Genomic DNA, 19,284 nt, shown 5'->3' with positions numbered 1-19,284 from the left:
GAAATGGCTTACGAGATATTTATATCCTAAAGGCACTACATCAGTACAAGCTGTTTATATCTTTCAGTCCAAAAATAGTGATTTTAATCTTTGTGAATTGATGCTGGAAAAGAGTGCACTGCGGTATGGGAGCTAGGAGAGAATTCAATCTTCACTGAAGGATGTGTTTCAAAAGGTACATTTAGTTCCAATGAAATAAGTGCTTTTCATTTTTGGAAAATATGTAAAATGTGTTTTCATTACCCACCTTAAATAACTCCGTTTATTCCCTCACATACCATAGCATCAAATAAATTGACCAGAAACTGAACTGGACCAGCCAAATAAATACTACGGTGACAAGAGCAGGTCAGAAGCTGGGAATCCATCAGTGAATAACTCATTTCCTGACTCCCACAGACCTGTCCACAATCTACAAGGCACAAGTCAGGAGTGTGATGGAATACTCTCCACCTACATGGATGAGTACAGCTCCCACAACACTCAAAGCCCAACACTACCCTGGACAAAGCAGCCCGTGTGACTGAAACCCTTTCCACCACCTTAAACATTCACCCCCTCTACCACTGATGCACAGAAGCAGCAGTGTGTACCATCTATAAGATGCACCGCAGCAACTCGCCAAGCCTCCTTCAACAACACCTCCTAAACCCAAGAATTCTACCACCTAGAAGGACAAGGGCAGCAGATGCATGAGAACACAACAACGTGCAAATTCCCCTCCAAGTCACTTACCATCCTGGCTTAGAACCATATGTGGAGATGCCGACATTGGACTGGGGTGAACACAGTAAGCAGTCTCACAACACCAGGTTAAAGTCCAACCGGTTTATTTGGTAGCAAATACCATAAGCTTTCGGAGCACTGCTCCTTCATCAGATGGAGTGGAAATGGTATGGCACTGTGTATGACAGAGTTTTCCCATATTTAACCTAATCTATGACCAGAATGGGAGTGCTTGTGTATGCCCAAAAATATGAAAATTGTGGCAACATCTTTCTACTGAACACACATCCATAAATGTAAAAATAAAAATGTTTTGGAATATGTATTGGCGAATTCTTGAGTTTCACTGAATTACCTTTTGCGTATAAGTTTTGACACTCAGTCAAGCATCTGTCAAGTGCTGACCAAAATTAATTTGTGATGGTAATGTTTTCTGTGCTGAATTAGCCCCAGGGGAGTCATTTCTGCTTGACTGCATGTCTTGCTGTACCTGGAGCTCATTGATTAGCTTTCTATGAGCTAGTGTGCTCAAATCAACTCTGTTCTGCCTTGTTTGAGCACATGTGTTGAGCAGTCTCACTTTCAGGAAGTGGTAGATACTTTATTTTAATTGAATCTTCTCCGCTCCTCTGTTGAACACATCAGCTGTTTGCAAAGATTAGGTTACACTTGCTGTTGGCCACATTTTGGTCCCTCGTCTAAGTGACTGTTCTTCCAACATGATTTAAGGCAGCGAATGTTGTAAGCTTCTTTCCCATGGGGAGGACATGACAGCCGAACTCAATCCTGATCCTTTCCATACTTAATATATACACACTTATTTTCCAGTGGCTGGTGTCACTGGATACTAATCATGAAAAGCGACCCTGTCCAATTATCATCTCCCAAGCCCTTGCATACTACTAACCTGACTAAGATCGGCAAACTCATCAGTGATAATGTTATGGTAAGCATCTTCCAATTTGAATGTATATACTGATGTCTTTAGTGGATATGAACATGCGTGTGTGATGGCATAAGTAATGTGGGCTTTTGCGGGTTTAGTCTTCCAATGAGGGACCTGTGTAACTAGCTGCCTCCATTCTGAGGCCATGCTGTACGGTAATTCAATATTTTGAGAGGTAAAGAAGATTGAATATCACAATGTGTTGGACTACCTTTGTGTGGCTAAATTACCACATCATCCTTGACTCAAAATCAAATCTAGGATTATCTGTTGAGTGAAAGAGTGAATTTACCAAGTTAACTGTTGGGGGGACACTGGATTAACCCTTTAAAATAAGTCTTGCTTGTTATGATGGTGATGCTTAAATCTAATTGTTTTAATGTAACCTGTTAATGTAATGAAAATGTTCGATTTGTTTGCATTTCCTATCAAGCTCAATCATTGGGAATTCCTTTGTGCACTTATACGGAAATTGCATGTGGACATTTCCTCTCGAGTTCTCTGCCTGACCCAAGGTGCCATGACATCCACCAGAGTTAGGGCAAGGAGGCAGACTCAAAATCCACCCCAGCCAAAGTGGCAATCAAACTCTGCCGTTGGCACCTGTATGATCCATGCTGGCCATCAGGCACTCCAAGGAGTCAAAGTAGCATACACTTTTGTATATGTGTTGTAACCTGGAGCTATGGATGGTGATGGTTGAGGCTCCAATATTTTTCCATCACTTTGTTGACCAGAAATTTTAAGTCTTATTGTCCTCCATTGGCATATGTAGGAAGGATTTACAAATTGCTACTCAACCTGTCTGGCTGCATTATGAATGTGCCTTCCTTGGTCAACAGTCCTGGAGAGGAACTCAAACCTGAAGCCTCTGCTCAGAGGCAGGGAACATTACTCACTGCACCACAAGACAGCTCTACAAACATTTGTCACATGGTAATTACACCCCACTATCATTTGTGGTGCTGTATCTCCAAGCTCTCTGAATTTCATATGTCAGAACTCCAGTTGCTGTAAAACCAAGCAGTTATGAATATAATGTGATTTAATAAAAATAAGTAGAGAAGGTTTCCCCTTGTGGGTGCAAAAAATCAGGTGAGTTTCAGATAGTCACGATTAAATTCAAGAGAAGCGTCTTTACCTCCAACATGGTGAGAATGTGGAACTCACTGCCACAGGGAGTAGTTATGGTGAATAGCGTAGGTGCATTTAAGGGGAAGCTAGATAAATGCGAGTATATAAAAATAAGAACAAATGCACGACTTTAGAATGAGGGTACTCCCTGATCTCAAACCCCACTTTACTTGATGAGACTTGGTGCTTCATGTGCAAAAGCACTAGAGATTGCTTAGTAGTTATAACATTCTAAAGTTAATGATCTCCATGATCAATTATTACCTTCTTGAGGTGTTCCACCTTTATTTGCCCTTAAGACATTGGAGTAAGTTTACCATCGTACAGTTTCTTGTGTGTTTACCAGTTGATTGTTTATGGTGTTGATAATTGAAAGGCAAATCCAAGCTGGGTAGGGGTATTAGGATGTGGAAATGCCAGCGTTGGACTGGGGTAAACACAGTAAGGAGTCTAACAACACCAGGTTAAAGTCCAACAGGTTTATTTGGTAGCAAACGCCACTAGCTTTCGGAGCGCTGCTCCTTCGTCAGATGGAGTGGAAATTATAAATTTCTTTAACCTGGTGTTGTTAGACTCCTTACGGGGTATTGGGATCAGGGTTTAGTCTGTGGTAGAACACATGGTTCTGAATTGTAAGGCTGTTGCTTGAAATCCCCTTCTGAAGAGTCTAGCATATAAACTAAGCTGCCACTTTAGTGCATGACTGGGGCAGTGCTGTATTGTCAGGGGTATCATTATTTAATTGACATGATAAACCAGGGCTATGTCTGCCTGTCAAGAGGGCATAAAACGATCCCAGGACACAATTGAGGAAGAACTGGTGTTTTGGTCAACATTTAGTACTGAACTGGTGATGTATCACATTGATGTTTCTGGGACCTTGGAGCAGCTGCTCCCACTGGTGGGAGGACATAATTACCATGTAATAAGTTTACATAGATTCCATTATAAATGTTGACTTGGGTGGCTTATAATGGATGAAGTGAGTACACATTTTCAGGAGTGTTGCAGATGAGATTGGGTAGGCTCGAGTTGTATTTTTGGAATATGATGTGGAGATGCCAGTGTTGGACTGGGCTGGACAAGATGAGAGCTCACACGACACCAGGTTATAGTCCAACAGGTTTATTTGAATATACAAGCTTTCAGGGTGCTGCTCCTTCGTCGGGTGAAGTGGAGAGAGGCGGGACTATAATCTGGTGTCATGTGACTTCTTATCTCGACCTTTGGAACAGTGGAGACTGGGAAAAGATCTAATTGAAGAGTATAAAAGTATGAGGGGTCTAGGTAGTATTTCGGAATACTCTTTTCCCTTTAGCTGAAGGGTCCATAACCATGGGGCAAAAAATGTTCATTTGTTTTTAAAAGGAGCAGGTTAAAAGGGTATTGAAATGGAAATCTTTTCACCCAGAGGGTGGTGGGGGTTTGGAACTCACTGCTTTAAATGATGATAAAGGGTGGGACAGTGGTTAGTGCTGCTGCCTCAAAGCACCAGGAACTTGGGTTCGATTCCCGGCTTGGGTGACTGTCAGGGCGGAGTCGGCATGTTTTCCCCCATGTCTGTGGGTTTCCTCCATGTGCTCAGGTTTCCTCCTACAGTCCAAAAGATGTGCTGGTTCAGTGCATTGACCATGTTACATTCTCCCTCTGTACCCAAACAGGTGCCGGAGTGTGGCGACTAGGGGATTTTCACAGTAACTTCATTGCATATAAGCTTACTTGTGACATTAATAAATAAACTTTAAACATTTAATCTAAGGAGATGGAACCCTTCCTTTTCATAGAATCCCTACAGTGCAGAAGGAGGCCATTCGGCCCATCGAGTCTGCACCGACCACAATCCCACCCAGGCCCCCCTCCCACATATTTTACCCACTAATCCCTCTAACCTACGCATCTCAGGACTCTAAGGGGCAATTTGTTTTTAACCTGGCCAATCAACCTAACCCGCACATCTTTGGACTTTTGGGTCACTACTTTAATGTAAACCTACTTGTGATACTAATGAATAAACTTAAGAAAGATTTCCTTTTAATCTTTAAAAAAAGTACTTGAAATTTTCAAGTCTGCAGAGCAGGAGCCAGAAAGTGTGATGATGGGCTGAATGGCCAGTTCCTGTGGCTGAAAGTGAGAGTGCTGGCTGCGCATGCGAGGTGACCTTCCTCCAGTTAAAGCCCCAGGGGCCACGTGACCCTGGCGGAGGGGGCGGGGCCGGGTGTGCGCAGGCGCACTGGGCAGACCGATATGCTAATTGTGTTGATATTCCGCAGCGGAGTTTTGAAAAAAAACCGGAGGGAGCGCGAGCGGCGGGGCCGGGGGAGCGGAGCCGGGAGAGCGGCGGGGCCGGAGCCGGGGGCAGCAGAGCGGGGCCGCGGCCTGATGGACAATACTCGCGACCTGGTGAGTGCGGCCCGGGGGGGGGAGGGGACTGAGGCTGGGGCTTCTTTGTTGTGATGGTTCCCAGGCCTCAGGCTTCCCTGGGACTCGAGTGAGTGCTGGAGGGGGGCTGGCCCCACAGCCGGCTGTGGGGAGCTGCATCTTCCCCCTTCCCCTCTCCCTGCCTCCGGGAGCTGAGGCCAGGCCCAGGTTGTGCTGCAGCTTCTGGTTCCTCTCTCCCCGCCGCCTAGGCCCAGAGTAAACTCGGGCTCTGCGGCCGCCTCTGCAGCGACTGGCAGGCCGGCCTCCAGCCCGGGGAAGGAGGCAGGGAGCTCAGCGGCGCTCCAGTGGCTCTCCCCCGGCCATTGTCTCCCTCTTATCCACCCTCCCCCGCGCCTCCTCCTTGTCCCTCTTTGTCTCCTTGTCTGTTTTTTGTATGTAAGCTGGGTCCAGTGTGGCTGGGTATTGCTGCTCCTGCTATTCAGAAAAGTAAACGGAATCTATAAACACTGGAACAGGGAACATTTGATAGAGGTGTTAGGAATTATAAATGACATTCTTTATTAGTGTTACAAATAGGCTGACATTGACACTGCAATGAAGTTACTGTTTTCACACAGTCGTCGCCACACTCTGGCACCTGTTCGGGTACACTGAGGGAGAATTTAGCACGGCTAATGCACCTAACCTGCACGCCTTTTGGACTGTGGGAGGAAACCGGAGCACCTGGAGGAACCCACGCAGGCATGGGGAGAACGTGCAAACTCCACACGGACAGTGACCCAAGCCGGGGATTGGGAACCTCAGGATCCCTGGCACTGTGAGGCAGCAGTGCTAACCACTGTGCCACCGTGCTGCTCCTGTCCTGGAGTATATGTGCATAATTCGTTGAAGGGCCATTTGAGAAAGTGATTCATAAAGGATATAAGGTTCTGGGCTTTATAAATAGGGCAGAGTGTACAAAAGCAAGGAAATTATGTTTAACTTTGTATAAATCTAACACTGGTTCAGCATCAACTGAAACAGTGTTTTCAATTCTGGGCACCACAGGAAGAATTTAGGAAGAATGTGACGACAATAGAGAGGGTGCAGAAAAGATTCACAAGACTAGTGCCAGAAAATATGAACTTTAGTTCATTTGGAGAAGCTGGGGCTTGGCTCCTCCCTCTGCGACTGGATCCTGAACTTCCTAACCCACAGACCGCAATCAATAAGGATAGGCAGCAACCACGATCATCTTCAACATTGGTGCCCCACAAGGCTGTGTCCCCAGCCCCTTAATATACTCAAAGACCTATGACTGTGTGGCCAAATTCCCCTCCAACTCAATTTTCAAGTTCGCTGATGACACAGTAGTGAGTGGGATCTCAAACAATGACGAGATGGAGTACAGGAAAGAGAAGCTGGTGAATTGGTGCAATGACAATAATCTCTTCCTCAATGTCAACAAAACAAAGGAAATAGTCATCGACTTCAGGAAGCGTAAAGGAGAACATGCCCCTGTCTACATCAATGGGGACGAAGTACAAAGAGTCGAGAGCTTCAAGTTTTTAGGTGTCCAGATCACCAACAACCTGTCCTGGTCCCCCCATGCCAGCACTATAGTTAAGAAAGCCCACCAACGCTTCTACTTTTTCAGGAGACTAAGGGAATTCGACATGTTCGCTAGGACTCGCACCATATTTTACAGATGCACCATAGAAAGCATTATTTCGGGTATCACAGCTTGGTATGGTTCCTGCCCTGTCCAAGACCGCAAGGAACTACAAAGGGCTGTGAACAAAGCCCAGTCCATCATGCAAACCAGCCTCCCATCCATTGACTCTGTCTACACTTCCCACTGTCTCGAAAAAGCAGCCAGCCTAATTAAGGACCCCATGCACCTGGACATTCTCTCTTCCAGCACCTTCTGTCGAGAAAAAGGTACAAAAGTCTGAAGACATGTACCAACCGACTCGAGCAGCTTCTTCTCTGCTGCCATCAGACTTTTGAATGGACCTACCTCGCATTAAGTTGATCCTTCTCTCCATCCTAGCTATGACTGTAACACTACATTCTGCACCCTCTCCTTTCCTTCGCTATGAACAGTATGCTTTGTCTGTATAGCACGCAAGAAACAATAAATCAAATCTTTGTATGAAGCTTAGGTCAGGAGCATGTTGGAATACTTGCCCCTTGCCCGAAACTGTACTACACAATTTGAGGACAGCAGTTTATTTTAAAGTCCTCAGCATTGGACTTGAATATCCAATCCCTCCAGCATTGGCACAGGGTGGCTGCAGTTTGCATTTCATAGAATTTGCAGCATGGGCTACAGGCCACTATTTCCATTTAAAGTTAAAGTTTAAAATTTATTTATTAGTGTCACAAATAGGCTTACATTAACACGGCAATGAAGTTACTGTGAAAATCCGCCAGCCGTCACTTCGGGTACACTGAGGGAGAATTTTAGCATGGCCAATGCATCTGACCAGCATGTTTTTCGGACTGTGGCAGGAAACCGGAGCACCCGGAGGAAACCCACGCAGACACGGGTAGAAAGTGCAGACTCCACACACACTGACCCAGGCCGGGAATTGAACCTGCAAGGCAGTAGTGGCAACCACTCTCCCATAATTATCTACAGGAAATGCTGCAGCGAGATTACTACTGCACACCCCAGCTTCTGAAGCCAAGCATCAACAGGGAACAGAGCAACAAAATCATGGGAATGAGAGCTGTCATTTGCTAAATCACGCATAAAGAACAGTTCAGCACAGGAACAGGCTCTTCAGCCCATCAAGTCTGTGCTGACACAGATGTGTCTCTAATCTAATATATTCTTGCCTCTACATGGTCCATATCCCTCTAGTTGCTGCCTCTTCATGTATCTACCCAGATGTCTCTTGAACATTGTTATAGAATTTGCTTCCACCTCCTCTGGCAGCGCATTCCAGGCATTCATCATCCTCTATGTGAAAAACTTGCTCCTTACACCTCAAACTTTCCCCCTCTCTTTCAACCTCTGCCCCCTGAGAAATTGACCCTGGAAAAAAGACACAGATTATCCACTCTGTCCAAGCCTGTCATAATCTTGTCAACCTCTCCTCGTCCTCTGACTCTCCAATGAAAACAATCCCAACTTGGCCGTTTCCGGCTTTTCCTTATTTGCCTGTGAGTTTATGATCCTGGAATTGTTGGAACAACATGAGCACAAGGATTACAGCAATTCACAGAGAAGGCTCGCTACTACCCCAGCAAGGATGGGCAATATATGTAGTTTTGTCTATGTTCTTCACATTCCTGAGAACAGCTAAAAGCCTTTGAAAGTGAAATAGTTATGTAAAACTCCATTCCTACCTTCCTTCTGCAAATACATTCTTTTAGTAACCAGATTCCTGTCAGTTTATATGGCACTGCTTATGAAGGCGGCCTTCACAACACACGACAGCGCAGAGTCGCTGAGCAGAAACTGATAGCCAAGTTCCGCACACATGAGGACGGCCTAAACCGGGATGTTGGATTTAGGTCACATTATCAGTAACCCCCACAGCTTTCCCCCTGATCTTGCAGAATCTCACTAGCTGTTCTGTCTGGAGACAATACACATCTCTTTAACCTGTGTTTAATGTTCCCTCCACCCACATTATCTGTACCTTTAAGACCTGGCTGGCTGTAGAGATTTGCATTCTAATTAGTATTCTGTAACTTGATGTTGTGTCTCTCTGCACTGTTGGAGAACAGATTTTCACTCCATCTGACGAAGGGGCAGCGCTCCGAAAGCTTATGGTATTTGCTACCAAATAAACCTGTTGGACTTTAACCTGGTGTTGTGAGACTTCTTACTGTGCCCACCCCAGTCCAACGCCGGCATCTCCACATCATGACTGCTTATGAAAGCCATGGGCAATCAGTCTTGGTTTTTCTTAATTCAAAAAGGAACTATAGTTATGTAGTGTCACTGAGCTGTAGAATCATAGAAAAGACGTGTGTAGGATGTGCTTTGGCAGTGCTATTGCTGTATATTTTTACATAAGAATAAACATGAAATGCTATGAGGCAGCACCTGTGGAGAGTGTGTTACATTTCGGGTCAATAATCTTTCTCTTCTAAACTGCTGAGCATCCAACTTGCCCTTGCGTCCTTATGTTAGCTGATTTTGTTCATCTCCATAATGCTGTACAACTTCACCCATCTTGTCTCATCTGCTGCTGAAACTCTCACCCTCTACTTAAATGTTCCAAAACTTCTGGCTGGCCTCCGACATATTGCCCTCTAAAGTTGAGATCGTCCAAAACTTTTCTGTTCCATTCCTCTGTTGCCTCTGCTTACTGACCTGCACTGGCTCCTGATCCAGCAATGCCTTGATTTTAAAATTCTCATTCTTTTTAAATCGCTCCGTGGCTCCACCTTTCTCTAATCCCCTCGGCCCTGCAACAATCAGATTTCTAATTCTGGATTCTTGCACATCCCCAATTTTAATTGCTCCACTAACGGTACTCATGCTTTCTCTGCCTTGGCCCTAAGTTTTAGAATTCTCTCCCTTTATACCTCACTTTTCTTCTTTAGGATACTCCTTTAAAAACCTCCTCCTTTGTCCAAGAGCTTGGTTACCTGACACATCTCCCTTTGGTGCTCCAGTGAAATGCCTTGGGATATTTTATTATGTCAAAGGCACCATACAAAAAGATAAGTTGAAGCTGTTGGGGGCTGCAGTTGTGCTGCTTTTTAATTAATTTGCTGCAGCTCAGCATTTGTGGAATCTTGGGAGCAGGCTGCTTGCCATTGCATTCACTGAAAGAATTGTACCTTCATTTCAGCTTCATATATTATTCTGTGTCTTAGTCATAGAGTCATAGAGGTTTACAGCATGAAAACAGGCCCTTCGGCCCAACTTGTCCATGCCGCCCTTTTTTTTTAAACCCCCTAAGCTAATCCCAATTGCCCGCATTTGGCCCATATCCCTCTATACCCATCGTACCCATGTAACTATCTAAATGCTTTTTAAAAGACAAAATTGTACCCGCCTCCACTACTACCTCTGGCAGCTTGTTCCAGACACTTACCACCCTCTGTGTGAAATAATTGCCCCGCTGGACCTTTTTGTATCTCTCCCCTCTCACCTTAAACCTATGCCCTCTAGTTTTAGAGTCCCCTACCTTTGGGAAAAGATATTGACTATCTACCTTGTCTATGCCCCTCATTATTTTATAGACCTCTATAAGATCACCCCTCAACCCCCTACGCTCCAGAGAAAGAAGTCCCAGTCTCTCCTTATAACTCAACCCATCAAGTCCCGGTAGCATCCTAGTAAATCCTTTTCTGCACTCTTTCTAGTTTAATAATATCCTTTCTATAATAGGGTGACCAGAATTGCACGCAGTATTCCAAGTGTGGCCTTACCAATGTTTTGTACAACTTCAACAAGACGTCCCAACTCCTGTATTCAACGTTCTGACCCATGAAACCAAGCATACCGAATGCCTTCTTCCCCACTCTGTCCACCTGTGACTCCATTTTCAAGGAGCTATGAACATGTACCCCTAGATCTCTTTGTTCTGTAACTCTCCCCAACGCCCTACCATTAACTGAGTAAGTCCTGCCCTGGTTCAATCTACCAAAATGCATCACCTCGCATACAGTTCTTCAAAATTTCAGAGTTGATTGGGGAAGAAATGAAATAAAAGTTTATTTATTAGTCACAGGTAAGTTGACAACGCTGCAATGAAAATCCCCTAGTCATCACACTCCAGCACCTGTTTGGGTACACTGAGGAAGGATTGAGTATGTCCAATGCACCGAACCAGTACGTCTTTCAGACTGTGGGAGGATACCCACACAGGCACGGGGAGAATATGCAGACTCCGCACAGACAGTGACCCAACCCGGGTCCCTGGCGCTGTGAGGCAGCAGTGCTAATTACTGTGCCACATTGAAAATAAATATGGTAACTTGTCTGTTCTATAAGCACAGTACTTGATATGTATATATCCAGTAATATGTAACGTCTATGTGGTGTGACTTCTCTTCCATTGAGTTTAGAGTTAGTTAAATATTAAAACAGATGTTCATGATCAAGGCAGACCAGTTGTAATGGAGTTGTAGCAGCTATTGTATCTTTGCAGCCCCTGATCAATGGTTTGCAGCTCAAGTGAGTCCTGAAAGTAAATTTATCTGCACATGTTGTATCAATTTGAATTGAAATGATCCTCTTCAGTTATAAACTTTTTCTGGATGTATGCAGTGCGCAGGTTGTAGAGAGCAAGAATGAGTGTTACTAAGCATTTTTGTGGATGGCCTGGTTCTTGGGAGCAGTTTTGCTGATATTGTCCAGTTGTTTTGTGCTGTGGAGCAGGTTATTCTGCATGTTAAGTTTGTTTATAAGTCACAAGTAAGGCTTACATTAACACTGCAGTGAAGTTACTATGAAATTCCCCTAGTCGCCACACTCCGGTGCCTGTTTGGGTCAATGCACCTAATCAGCACGTCTTTTCGATTTGTGAATCGGAACTGGAATTGCACTCTGAGCAAAATCTTTTTTCTCTCTTGCCTTAGCCATCCTGTCCCTAATGTGTGATCAACAGGAGAGCATTAATCTGCTTAGGTAAGCACCTTTTGTGCTAACAACTTCTTTATAATTTCAGGAATGAAGGATTTGGGTTTTCTGGTTTTATAAGTAATTCTGCAACTGAATGAAAGTACATTTTCTTGATTAAATGCACATTAACTTTACCTGTTAATGACTCTGAAGGTTTTGATTCTTGTGATAGAAGTTTGGTATGCTGACACTTTTGGTGGAAAAAATGCATCTATCCAACTGTCTATTGACTGTTAGGGCAGGTATTTTGTTCTTGTGCCTCGACAGGTGTCTGGCAGTTGGGAGGTGAATGACACAAAGCTGAAATAACTTGAGTGGTTCCTCTTTGAGAAATGTGTGGCTTTCACTACTTGCTGCTTTTCCTTCTGCTTTTCCATCCATATTCCCTCAAGCTTCAGTGTGTTCAGGTACCGATGGCCTCAAGCTGTGTTTGTGCCCTTGGTCTTGGAATCGTTTTGATGTGAGAGCAAATTCAGTGAATGGTCAGCAGAGCCAAAGGCTTTCTTTTTCTGAGTGAGACTAATTTGAACTCCCTTGTCACATAGCTCAAAAGCTGCCGAATTGATCGTTTGTGCTGCAAACCTATTTCACAGCACAGTGTGCAGCCTGCTCAAAGAAATAGAAATGTTTGAGAGAAAGCAGGTGAAAATAAGGGATGAAATAAGGGTCACTGACAAAACCAGTCCAACTGTATTAACTTCCCAAACATCAGGTTCCAATGCCGTATCTGGTAGATCAATCCAAACATTTTTTTAACCATCTCGGGTTGTATCCTATTGTTTCTATTAGCCTGACTAACCTTACAGTAATATTCTAGGTTCATATCATCTGTGATGTTTGATGCTTTTATGTACCTCAATGCCTCTTAACCTGTTCCTTTCTAGACAGTACAACTCTTTCACTACAGCCACCTTGTTTATGATGGAGATCATTCTTGTTTCTCTTGTTTGACATGCAATGGGTATCCGAGGTAAAATTTTAAAGTGGATAAGAAATTGAGTGAAGGAGAGGAATCAGCAGCAGGTACTAATAACAGGACTAACAGTACAGGTACAGAATTCCCTAAAAGTGACGTCACAGGTGGATAGGGTCGTAAAGAGTGCCTTTGGTACATTGGCCTTTATAAATCGGAGTATCGAGTATAAAAGTTGGAGTGTTATGGTAAGGTTATATAAGGCATTGGTGAGGCCGAATTTGGAGTATTGTGTACAGTTTTGGTCACCTAGTTACAGGAAGGATGTAAATAAGATTGAAAGAGTGCAGAGAAGGTTCACAAGGATGTTGCCGGGACTTGAGAAGCTGAGTTACAGAGAGAGATTGAATAGGTTGGGACTTTATTCCCTGGAGCGTAGAAGATTGAGGGGAGATTTGATAGAGGTGTATAAGATTTTGATGGGTATAGATAGAGTGAATGCAAGCAGGCTTTTTCCGCTGAGGCTAGGGGAGAAAAAAACCAGAGGGCATGGGTTAAGGGTGAAAGGAGAAAAGTTTAAAGGGAATATTAGGGGGGGCTTCTTCACGCAGAGAGTGGTGGGAGTGTGGAATGAGCTGCCGGATAAAGTGGTAAATGCGGGGTCACTTTTAACATTTAAGAAAAACTTGGACGGGTTCATGGATGAGAGGGGTGTGGCGGGATATGGTCCAAGTGCAGGTCAGTGGGACTAGGCATAAAATGGTTCGGCACAGACAAGAAGGGCCAAAAGGCCTGTTTCTGAGCTGTAATTTTCTATGGTTCTATGGTTCTAATGTGGGACAAATCTGCTGGGACTCCTACTGCTTCTGAATTGTATTCAAGTGCCCAGATTTGCAGCTGATGCCAGACTAATGCAGTCTGCTAGTTGTTTTGTATGCAGGTTCCACTTGTTCTTGAATGTAGGCAGTGTTCCATTTATTGATCATTGATGGATACCCGCGTTGCTGTGGGATTGGGATATAAGGTAAAGTGACCTGTTTCCCTGCCCTGGAAGGCAGGTGGGTTTTTACAAGGAGCGGTTTTGATGCTTGTTCTATTTTTCCCCTTGTGTAAGTCTATAAATTACCAGATTATTTCAAAATGTGCTCTGGTGGGATCTCGACTCTCAATCTCTGGATTGCTAGTTCAGTACCATAACCACACTATCACATCACTTTGTTCCCATTTAGTCATTGTTTAATTCTGTTGGTTGCATTTATATTGCAATGGGCAGTAGATACTTGTCTATTTTGTTCTTTGGTAACTGCTCTATTAGGCACTGATATCGCTCATTGAGCAGATCTTGTAGGAATATCATGAGACACTGTAGCCCTGGTTAATATGTGGGATTTGTTTTCTTGAGCAAGTACAAAACCTGTGAATTTTTAGACCCTTGACTCACTTTGGCTCAGGTGGAGAGTGACCTGATACCAAGCCACAAAACCAATGAGGTGCCAACTTGATGCTGCATTAGTTGACCTTGGGTGTAGCTGCTACCAATAATTTTGGGAGTTGGAAAAAGGATCCAGAGTTTGATTGCATAATGTTTAGTACAAAAATGCATATTTGAATTTTGATTGAGTAGCCTGCAGGTTTTTGCTGAATTTTTCTCATGTAGCATGAACATTTGATTGATGTTTGTGAGGGTGAAATGAACACCAACAGAATTTGACAATGTCAGGAAAAACTATTCAGGAAAGAAAATTAAACTTCTTTATTCAGGGCCACCCCTTGCGTGTAGTTCTGGTTGCCAGTATATAGGTAACTAACTTCCCAGCCATGGAGCTTCAGTGAAGAACTGGTCTGGGTAACTGAATCGTGAAGTTAAGACTAGAAAAACTTGGACTGTTTCACCGAGTGGAGATTTGATGGAAGTAGTGATGGGTGATTTTAAATTAAACTGGATGGCAAGAGTTACAAATTGGTAAAAGGTAAGTTCAGGGATCAGGGATTTATATCTGAATGATATTGTGATAAGGATGACTGGGACTTCCCCAGGCACGTTGAGCTCGACGAGCTGATTGTACTTTGTGACGAAGGTATAAAATATGCACTTCAGTTTCTCATATCTGCTGGGTGGCTTTTAAAATGTGAAGTGGTCTGCTTGCTGCTCTTGGCAAGCTGGAGGACTTTCACTGCCAAGTTTGCGGATGATACAAAAATAGGTAGAAGACAAGTGGTGGGGCTGACACGCGAGTCTACAGATGGATTTAGGCAGGTTAAGTGAGTGGGCAAATACTTGGCAGATGAAATATAATGCAGGAAAATGTGAAACTATACGCTTTGGTAGAATAAAGGAGCTGAATGTTTTCTAAATGGAGAAAAACTGCAGAAAGCTGCAGCAATGAGGGATTTGGGGGGGCCTATGCATGAATCACAAGCTAGCATGCAAGTTCAGGTAACAGGAAGGCAAATGGAATGTTGGCCTCTATTTCGAAAGAGAATGTAGTATAAAAATTGGAAAGTCTTTCTAAAACTATACAAGGCACTAGTTAGACCACACCTAGAATGCTGTGTACAGGTTAGTCACCTTATCGAAGGAAAGGTAAAGGTGCCAAAGTCCCTGATGACCATTGGCTGCTCTGCCCTTTGGGGGTGGTGATTTTAACCTGAGGATCACCTCACGTCAGGCAATGGGTAAGGTTGAGAAGACAGGCCTTCATGAATAACCTCAGCTGATATGGGAATTGAACTGTGCTGTTGGCATCGCTCTGCATCACAAACTAACTGTCCAACCAACTGAGCTAACTGACTCCCTGGCATTGGAGGCAGTCCAGAGAAGCTTCAGTATGTTGATCCCGGGCATTGAGGGGTTTTCTCGTGAGGAGAGGTTGAGCAGGTTGGGCATGTACTCATTGGAGTTTAGAAGAATGAAAGGTGATCTTACTGAGTCATATAGAATTCTCTGGGGGCTTGACAGGGTAAATGTTGAGAGGTTGCTTCCCTTTTGTGGGAGAGTCCAGGATCAGAGAACATAACCTCAGAGCAAGAGGCTGTCATTTAAAACGGAGATGAGGAGGAATTTAATGGAGATGATGGTCGAGTGGTCTAATTCTGCTCCTATGTCATATGGTCTTGATTTGAGCCCCTAATATGATCCGAGGTCATGTCGCAGACGTCAGATCGGCGTTCTTGAAAGTCAACCCACGGAAAGTGGCTCGGATGGAGTACTCGGATAAGCACTCCGATCCTGTGTGGGCCAGCTGGCAGAAGTATTTGCAAATATCTTTAACATCTCCTTACACCGATCTGAGGTCCCTCCTTGCTTCAAGAAGATGAACATCCTCCCTGGAAAATCCAGGCAGCGTGTCTTACTGATTATCGCCTGGTTGTTCTGACATTCATTCTATAAAGTTAGTCTTAGCATGGATCAACTCTGGCCTCCCAGATAGCCTGGATCAACTACAGTTCACCCATCACTGCAACAGGTCCATAGCAGACACCTACACTCAACCCTGGAACACTTATGTCAGACTTCTATTTATTGATTGCAGCTCAGTCTTCAACACCATTATTCCAACAAAACTTATCTTCAAACTCTGTGACCTGGGGCTCTAGACTTCCTAACCCACAGACCACAATCGGTAAGGATAGGCAACAACACCTCCTCCACGATAATCCTCAACACTAGTGCCCCACAAGGCTGTGTCCTCAGCCCCCGACTATACTCCTTATACACCTGTGTGGCCAAATTCCCCTTCAACTTGATTTACAAATTTGCTGATAACACCACTGTATAGTGGGTCGGATCTCAAACAATGATGGGATAGAGTACAGGGAAGAGATAGAGAAGCTGGTGAATTAGTGTCTAGATCACCAACAACCTGTCTTAGCCCTTCCACATCGATGTTATAGTTAAGAAAGCCCACCAATGCTTCTGCTTTCTCAGGAGGCTAAGGAAAATCGGCATGTCCACTACGACTCTCCCCAACCTTTACAGATGCACCATAGAAACATTCGGAAAGGATGCTTTCATGCTTTTTATGGCTCCTGCTCTGATCAAGGCCACAAGAAACTACGTTAGCCATGTCCATCACACAATCCAGCCACCTATCCATTGACTCTGTCCACACTCCTGCCTCGGAAAAGCAGTCAGCATAATCAAGGACCCCATGCATCCCGGACATACTCTCTTCCATCAGGAAGAAGATACAAAAGTCTGAGGTCATGTACCAACTGACTCGGAAAACTACTACTTCCTTGCTGCCACCAGACTTTTGAATGGACCTATCTTATATTAAGTTGATCTTTCTCTACACCCTAGCTATGACTGTAACACTACATTCTGCACCCTTTTCTTTTCTCCCCTATGTACTCTGTGAACCGTATGCTTTGTCTGTATAGCGCGCAAGAAACAGTACTTTTCACTGAATCCCAATACATGTGACAAATCAAATTAATTCCTGCTTGGGATGGATCACATGCTGGGGAACTCCTGTACTAACAAGTCCCCAAAGATTCTGTCTTTTATCAAGTTCTGATTGGCAATTGCACGGCCTCTGTACCTTCGGTTGTGTAATTAAATGGGGTTTTGTACATTGAGAAGTGTATGACCAACCACTGAGCAGAGAATTCCATTGAGAAACAAAATGGGCAGAATTTATAGATTGTAATCGCAGTATTTTGTGCCGAGTAATGAGCTGTGAAAGGTTATTGGTGATTATACATTTTTAAACTGGATGTATGTGTGTAGGTAATGTTTCATCAGCTCTGCTCATTGTTAGGCTGTTCCCCTAGAGTTTTGTATGAATATTACTTGGGGAATCCTTGTTTAGAAGTGTGCCTGCGATATCCTGGAGTGACCTGTTTCTTAGCAATGTAAACTGGGCACTCTTCGATCTGGTGGATTCGTGACTTCCTACTGCCCTAATTCACACTGAGTCCAGGTACATGCTGATACCTTCCTACTGTGCACTTGTGGGGATTGGCTGTGTAGACAAGAAAAATGTAAGGTTTCAACATTCTAGGCGCATTCGACAGCTTCCATATGGTTGGTTTGCATAAGGTTAGCCAAGTTGGGAGCAAGTCATTCAGTCTTGATACATAAAGCACCCAAGCAAGGAGTGCAAAAAAGATTTTTGCTTTCAGACATGTGATGCCTACCGCGATGCACATTAACATGTTTTATAATTTGTCTGCAGACTGAGCATTCCCCACGATCAGAGAGGAAGAGGAGGGACTCATTTGGAATGTTTGACGGCTATGACAGCTGCAGCGAGGATAGCAGCAGCAGCTCGAGCTCTGATGAGAGCGAAGAGGAAGTTACCTCCATGCCAGCCAGTCTTCCACTTATCAAAACCAATGGACAGGTCTACACGTATCCAGATGGCAAATCTGGAATGGGTCAGTCAGTGACTTGTGTATACAATTAGTCTTTCTTATAACCTATTACAAGATGTACAAAGAAGTACATTGGTGTTCACTTTATAAAACATGGTTGGACCTAGCTCTTTCCATTCACCTTATATGGGGTGCTTAGTCCAAATAAACAGTATTACCCAGTTACCTAATTTTGACGGTTTTGCCTAGATTTCCAAATACCACCCAAAGCTATACTGATTGATACAGTAAGTCGTCTCACCAGGTTAAAGTCCAACAGGTTTATTTGGTGCTACCAAATAAACCTGTTGGACTTTAACCTGGTGTTGTGAGATGACTTACTGTGCCTAACCCAGTCCAACGCCGGCAACTCCACATCATACTGATTGATATCAGTGGGTAATTTCCTTTGTAAAAAATCTATGATGTCTGTCTAATCAGAATGAATGAATGAGGCAAGATTTGCCAAATATCTCATTTAAAAGAAAACTGTTTTCTGACCTCCTGACAGAACATTAACTCTCTGGGCAATTCAGCTGTTTGATCAGCATGCCCTGGTGATCTCTCACACAGCAAGTTTTGGGAGTGTCCCCATTGGACCACTTGGGATCTCATGGGTACAAAGATTTCAATGAGGAAACTTGAACATTGTTCCCAAAGGTGAAAGTAAAGTTTCTAACCCTTTCGCAAACATGAATGAGCATTGAGGGCTGATTTCATGGGGATCAGACTTTGGGTGGATGGGCTGATGTTCTTGTGGCTGCCTGAGAGAGCTATGTTTTCAGCGGAAAAGCAAAGCAGCATTGCTGAGTTGATTACCTGAGTCTTTTTCATCTGAATTCAAAAGCAATTTCACCAACCGGCTGCAAGGATCCAAACTGAAACTGTTGTGCTGTTGTCTCAACCAATTGTTTTGTGGATGCTAGTCCACATCAGGCAACACTTTACGTTATTTGCTTTCCTTGTTTGGAAACCATAGGAGGGTTAATGGGCAAAAATAGTTGGTACAACGGAATTGATGATTGAAAAACATTAGTTGGTTTTGAAGGGGCTTTATGCTGCACCCTATCTGTGTTTGAGCTGTATCCAGGCCGCTGATGCTAAATTCCTGAGTATATTAGAAGCTGTTAGCAACTGGGGGGAAGAAAAGAATCGGGTTGTATTTGATTCCAGGGCACTGGTGCACCTTAGTTATTCATGTTTAGTTTATTAAAACTCTAAGGTCCAGTCACTTGAAAGCTGATGAGAAATAAC

At 43.9% G+C, this 19,284-nt stretch overlaps 1 protein-coding gene across 2 annotated transcripts in view; it reads left to right on the top strand.

The window, feature by feature from the left end:
* Nucleotides 1-5,116: 5,116 nt before the first annotated feature.
* mbtd1 (mbt domain containing 1) overlaps nucleotides 5,117-19,284 on the top strand; it is a 61,819-nt gene continuing 47,651 nt past the window's right edge. The window contains exons 1-2 of one of the 2 annotated variants that reach the window (XM_078225859.1): nucleotides 5,117-5,206; nucleotides 17,853-18,054. In XM_078225859.1, the coding sequence (XP_078081985.1) occupies nucleotides 17,914-18,054 (141 nt within the window). In that variant the 5' untranslated portion in view covers nucleotides 5,117-5,206; nucleotides 17,853-17,913. The remainder of the gene's footprint in view (nucleotides 5,207-17,852; nucleotides 18,055-19,284) is intronic. The other variant, XM_078225858.1, reaches the window with a different exon arrangement.

Source organism: Mustelus asterias, chromosome 12 (genome assembly GCF_964213995.1).
Source record: "Mustelus asterias chromosome 12, sMusAst1.hap1.1, whole genome shotgun sequence".
NCBI classification, from domain to species: domain Eukaryota; kingdom Metazoa; phylum Chordata; class Chondrichthyes; order Carcharhiniformes; family Triakidae; genus Mustelus; species Mustelus asterias.
This window is presented reverse-complemented; position numbering and strand designations above follow the sequence as displayed.